We start from the raw sequence: 5,829 nt of genomic DNA, 5'->3' as shown, positions 1-5,829 counted from the left end.
AAGGTGAAGTCTGGTTTGAGAGAGAGAGAGATCGAGGAAGGTGAAGTTTGGTTTAAGTGAGGAAGGTTGGTTTGAGAGAGAGAGAGAGGAAGGTGAAGTCTGGTTTGGGTGAGGGGCGACCGCTGTCACTGGCGCCGACGTCGTCGTCGCCGGTGCCAACGTCGCCGGCGGCCAGATGCAGTGAGAAGTTGGGTTGAAGAAGAAGAAGTTAAGTTGAAGGAATTAACTCATTAATTTTGATGAACTATAATTAATTAAAACATAACAATCCTTTCTTAATCTTCGTGCCCAAATAAAAGTGGCCACTTTTATTGGGACGGAGGGAGTATTAAATAAGAGGCTACAAAGAGTAAAATAGGAGCTACGAATAGAATCACCCCGATTTGACCCGTTTTATGGGCTACAGCCCAAGTAAGGTTTCACCAATCGTATATATACTAGATTTTACCCGTGCGATGCACGGTCTACTTATTCGTACGAATTTATAATGAATAATAGTAATACTATAAAATTTTATAAGTGTATTTAAGTGGTACAAAAAAAATACATAGTATTCAAATTGAACTGAAAATTTACATTGTATAGTAAAAGAAGATAAGAACTGAAAAAAAAAAAATACATGTGGTATATTTTGCCCACTTAAGAGCCCTTATTTTTGCCATGTAATTTTAAAAAAATAGAATATAAATTAAATTGTGGCATCAGGCGAGCTACATCACGTTTCTGCTGACTGAAAAATACATGTGGTATATATTTGATAAAACCAGATAGTTTGAGGGTTTTTTAGATAACATTTCGAAAGTTTAAGGGTATTTTTGATAAAGCGGGTATAGTTCAGGAGTTTCCATGATATTTACCCTATTAAATTTTATTATTGTGATATTTTTTTATTTTCTCAATATTCAATTCAAATATATTCAATTAAAATTATTTTTCTATTATATTTATAAGTATAATAATTGAATTAGTATTATTTTTATATAAATATAAAAATTTAAAATATTTTTTCGTGCATTGCATGGGATGCAAATGCTAATTTTTTATATATGAGTTAAATACAATCAATAATTCAATTAGAGAGAAAGAATATAAATATCAGTTTCTAGATAACATAACAATTTAGAATATACCGAGCCAATTACTTCACAATCATATCAATTCACATAAAAACCATTAATCCAATCAATAAATTAAAGAAATAAGTGTAAAAAATAAATTTATTACAGCAAACTTTATGAACTCCAGTAAATAAGTTTAATTTTTTTTGTTGGCCACAAACTTAAAGAAAGTCCAAAACAATTAATAATTTTCGAGCCCAACTAAATTATTACAGCCGCTTCTAGATTTATGAACACCTACACAAATTGGTTCTTAAACCAACAATTTTTGTTTTTGCAGATAAGTTTTTTCTTATACAGAGAACATCTTTATATTTTTTCACATATTACTTCTGCAGCTCTGGCTACCGAGATGATGCTGGTCCGTCTACCGAGCTCTCTCTGCTCTGGCTACGGAGATTGCTCTGCTCTGACTGCGACATGGCTCTGCTCTAACTGCCGAGATGGCTCTGCTCTGGCTACCGAGCACCATCGGCTCTGGCTGCCGAGCTGATACAGCTCTGTCTGCTGGGCATTATCTTTATATTTATAAGTATAATAATTGAATTAGTATTAATTTTATATAAATATAAAAATTTAAAATATTTTTCCGTGCATTGCATGGGATGCAAATAGAGATGAGTTGTCTGCCTTGTCTGCCATATTTTCAATAAAGATGAGTTGAACATTTTTTCAATTCCAGCGCCAGCCTTCTTCCTTGTCTGCATCTTCCATTTCTCCTTCGTTTTACATCCCTCACTTTTGTTTTTACTCAAGTCTAAAAAAATGGTGTTTGTTTTTGCTCAAGTCTAAAATAATGGTGCTTTTGCAGGGTATAACCTCTTGGTGTAACATTTCTATTTTTTTTTTTTGAGGAATATTTTTATTTTTTTTCCACATTAGTTTCACTAAATGAGTGCGAGAGTACTGAAATTGGCCTCCATGGATGTTCTGGAATTGGCCTCTGCTCTGGCTGCCTAGATGGCTCTGCTCTGGCTGCCGAGCACCCTCGGCTCTGGCTGCCGAGCTGATACAGCTCAGTCTGCTGGGCATTATCTGCTCTGGTTGCCGAGCTGTTTCTGTTCTGGCTGCCGAGCTGATGCTGCTCAAACTGCCGAAAATTCATCAGCTTCATTTCCCTTTACTCAAGCAAAAAAGAAAAGTGAAATCAGGTAGTGTCAGATTCTCTATCTATCCCTTTCCATCTATACATTTGTATAAGAAAATACAAATGTTTGTATGTGTCTTTTGTGGCTTTCATTTTGAATATACACAATTTTCTATGCTAACTTACTGTAAATCTTGAATATACATTGAAATCATTTTTTTTTTTTGCTTTTGCAGATCTGAGTGGTAATATTTCCATGTTCCACTGAAAGATTCAATCAAAATCTGCTGCGAAAAAGTCTTGATCTGCTGCTCTATACTAATATTAGCTACTTTTTAAATAAATATTGTACAGAATCACAAATGATATGAAGAACTCGACACCTAGTATAGCAAAAAAAAAAGTGCTCCTACTAAACAAAATAAAAATGACATAAAAACATGAAAACCATAAAAATTTAAAAAAAAATAAAAAAGAATTAAATTAACCATAAATAGAGAGAGAAAGTTTGTACAGCAAATTGTATCCAAGTTGGTCTCAAATCATTTGATATTTATAGGCTAATTGAGCAGCAAATTGGCTCCAAGATTAGCTGTATTCAAATTCAAAATCAAATTTTGGCTCCAAAACCTGGTGGGTAAACTGCATTTGTGCTCAATTTCCAACAGACAAACATTGAAGCAATTACACACTGGATAAAAAGAGGCCACCATTATATTGTTGGACAAATAACATAGATAGAAAAATAGAAATAACATTTTAAAGAAATAACATAGAAAATTTTTATTTTAAAACAAACAAATTTAAAGACACGTTAACATAAGTTATTACAACAAACAAATTTCTACGTGGGGTCAGTTTACATCATTTTAAAGAAATAATATAGAAAAATCAATTTCTATGTAGTGTCAGTTTACATCATTTTAAAGAAATAACATAGAAAAATAAATTTATTACAACGAATAAATTTCATAAAGACACGTTAACATAAGTTATTAAAACTAAGAGGGTGTTTGGCTGAGCTTATAAGCTCCTCAAAACAGCTTATAAGCTGTTCAGGAGCTTATAAGGTCCTTCAAAGTGTTTGGCAAAATAAGCTCCTAAACAGCTTATAAGCTCCAAATTTAAGCTCCAAGAGCTTATAAGCTCCCAAAAAAATAAGTTCCTCAACCCCAACTTATTTTTTTATAATCTCATAGGTAATAATTATTTTACAAATATTTTTCAACTATAATTTATTATTTTCATCATATATCATTCAAGTTCATTTCTCTTCGATTTTCTTTCTCTAAAAAAATATTTTCTCTCTCTAGAAAAAAATTCTCTCTCTAGCTTATAAGTTCAATTATCCAAACACTTTGACAACTTATAAGCTCTTAAAAAACTACATCTTATAAGCTCTTGAAACATCTTATAAGCTCCAAGAGCTTATAAGCTCTTTAAAATAAGCTTAGCCAAACACCCTCTAAGTTATTGAAATCACCAATTGAATTTTATTGATTCTTTTTTTTAAATTGGCAAGGAGCAAGCGGAATAATTAATTCTGGAATAAATACTTGTAGTCATATAAAATGAGAGATCTTCACTCTTAGGGTTTGAGGCGCCGCACACAAGCTATAGGAATTCTAGACTCTTCTCCCCAAACTCAACCCTAAATCTTCACTCATATCTCTGCGGGAGTGCCACTCTCACTGATTTTCACTGATTTTCACCAATCGTATCAATTCTTGTCTGTCGAGAATGGTGAGAGACAATTTTCTCTTATTACGTTCTAACTCGTTCGATTCTAGTTTGGTTTCCTCTACTGAATTATGAAGTTTGTGCTTTTTCGTTCGTAAATTTGTAGACGTTTAAGAGAAGGAACGGCGGTCGCAACAAGCACGGTCGTGGACACACCAAATTCATCCGCTGCTCCAACTGTGGTAAATGCTGCCCCAAGGTATTTGATTATTCTTTGTATTTTTTATTACGATGGTAGCAATTGGCTGTAAATTCCACGGATCTTATTTTGGTTTGTTTGTTGAAAATTTGAATTACGTATTTTTTATTGAATTAATTTTCGCGTAGAAATTGTTTGCAGCTGAATCATCGAACCGATGAAAACTAAATATTTCAAGCTCCGATTTGGGATTTCTGAGATTGGTAAATATATTGAAAACTGTGTTACTATGCAGTGACTAGTAATTTTCACATAAATTAAAAGTGATAGCTTTTTGCTTATGTCAGTTTTATCTTCACCTTGCTGTATGCAATTTATTAAAATGTGAGTATTTGGGTTACTTCATGAATTATGTACCCTCTCTTTGTAAATTGTCATGATTATTCAAAAGTATATATATGCTTGCAGAGTATGTTGTATAATATGGAAATCTGCTTATTTGTGGTTATAACTTCTTGAATATCTTGCACACTGTGAAACAATGATGAGATTTACTGACCAAGATGTTTATATGGATGGTTTGATGATGGAGAGATTGTGTTGTTTGGGATATGTTTGACAGGACAAAGCTATCAAGAGATTTTTGGTGAGGAACATTGTCGAGCAAGCTGCAGTTAGGGATGTACAAGAAGCTTGTGCTTTTGATGGTAAACTTTTCTTTCTTTTTATTTGCTGCTAGAATTTTACTGTAGATATTGTTGCTATTACCTCAAAACTAATTATTAGGGTTTGTAATTATCTAATTCCTCCTGCAGGGTACACCCTTCCCAAGCTGTACGTGAAGATGCAATACTGTGTCTCATGTGCCATTCACTCTAAGGTGGTGAGGGTTCGTTCAGTTACGGATAGGAGAAACAGAGAGCCCCCACAGCGCTTCAGGCGCCCAAGGGTCAGTTCTACCCTCCATCTAATCATTTTGCTTGTGAAGTAATGTTTCTAAGTGAAGTGTAATTTTTACTGCTTTTGGTTTATGTAATTTTCTATTCTTCCTGGTTAGCGCTATAACCATTGTTTGCATTACTTGTCTCACATATTCTAATGCTGTGTTTATCACTTTTAACTATCTTTTAAGCACAAAAAACACTCCTTGATGTGCATTTGCTTCTGTTTTGCATTTTCTTTTGAAGGGATCAATTCTTTTTCTGAAGTGAAAAGTGTGCTAGAGACTATCAATTGAAAAGAACAATTGTTTTATTACTTGTAGATATCAACCATTTGATACACAATAATACCCAAAACAGAACAGGAAGTAGTTGCTTTCTTCTAACTGGAAAACATTACCAAATTGCTTGTTTCAGACTCATCATTGCCTTCCTCGACGTAATTGGCTAATCTGCTTACATGTTTTTGGTTGTGTCTCCCCATTGCTGCATTCTCTTATTTGTTACTCAATTGTTGCTACTCTTGCCCTGTTGTCAGGATGATATGCCAAAGCCCGGTCAAGCTCCTCGCCCAGGTGGCCCCCCTCCTCAAGCTCCTCGCACTTGATATGCTTGCTCGCCTAGGTGGCCCCCCTCAAGCTTTTATGTGCAAACAGAATTATTGAATTCAGTAAACTGCTCGTTATTTCTTATTTTAAAGTGCATGTTGTCCATTTTATGAAATCTTTACCTGTCTGCAAAATGACATGATATTTTTTCTTTGAATTATTATAAAAACGTTAACAGGTTGTGTCGTTTGCAGAA

At 33.8% G+C, this 5,829-nt stretch overlaps 1 protein-coding gene across 1 annotated transcript; it reads left to right on the top strand.

Moving 5' to 3' along the window:
• The first annotated feature begins 3,670 nt into the window (after positions 1-3,670).
• LOC130994686 (40S ribosomal protein S26-3-like) lies at positions 3,671-5,829 on the top strand. Its single transcript, XM_057919754.1, has 5 exons — positions 3,671-3,948; positions 4,052-4,144; positions 4,707-4,791; positions 4,900-5,033; positions 5,564-5,829. Exons 1-5 carry the CDS (start codon positions 3,946-3,948, stop codon positions 5,630-5,632), a joined length of 384 nt encoding a protein of 127 aa, XP_057775737.1. The 5' UTR covers positions 3,671-3,945; the 3' UTR covers positions 5,633-5,829.

The sequence above is a fragment of the Salvia miltiorrhiza genome, chromosome 7, assembly GCF_028751815.1.
Source record: "Salvia miltiorrhiza cultivar Shanhuang (shh) chromosome 7, IMPLAD_Smil_shh, whole genome shotgun sequence".
NCBI lineage: Eukaryota > Viridiplantae > Streptophyta > Magnoliopsida > Lamiales > Lamiaceae > Salvia > Salvia miltiorrhiza.
This window is presented reverse-complemented; position numbering and strand designations above follow the sequence as displayed.

Coding starts and splice junctions, on each gene's coding strand:
- LOC130994686 (XM_057919754.1), top strand. Junction 4,792..4,899: donor AGAAGCTTGTGCTTTTGATG/GTAAACTTTTCT, acceptor TTCCTCCTGCAG/GGTACACCCTTCCCAAGCTG. Junction 5,034..5,563: donor AGCGCTTCAGGCGCCCAAGG/GTCAGTTCTACC, acceptor CCCTGTTGTCAG/GATGATATGCCAAAGCCCGG.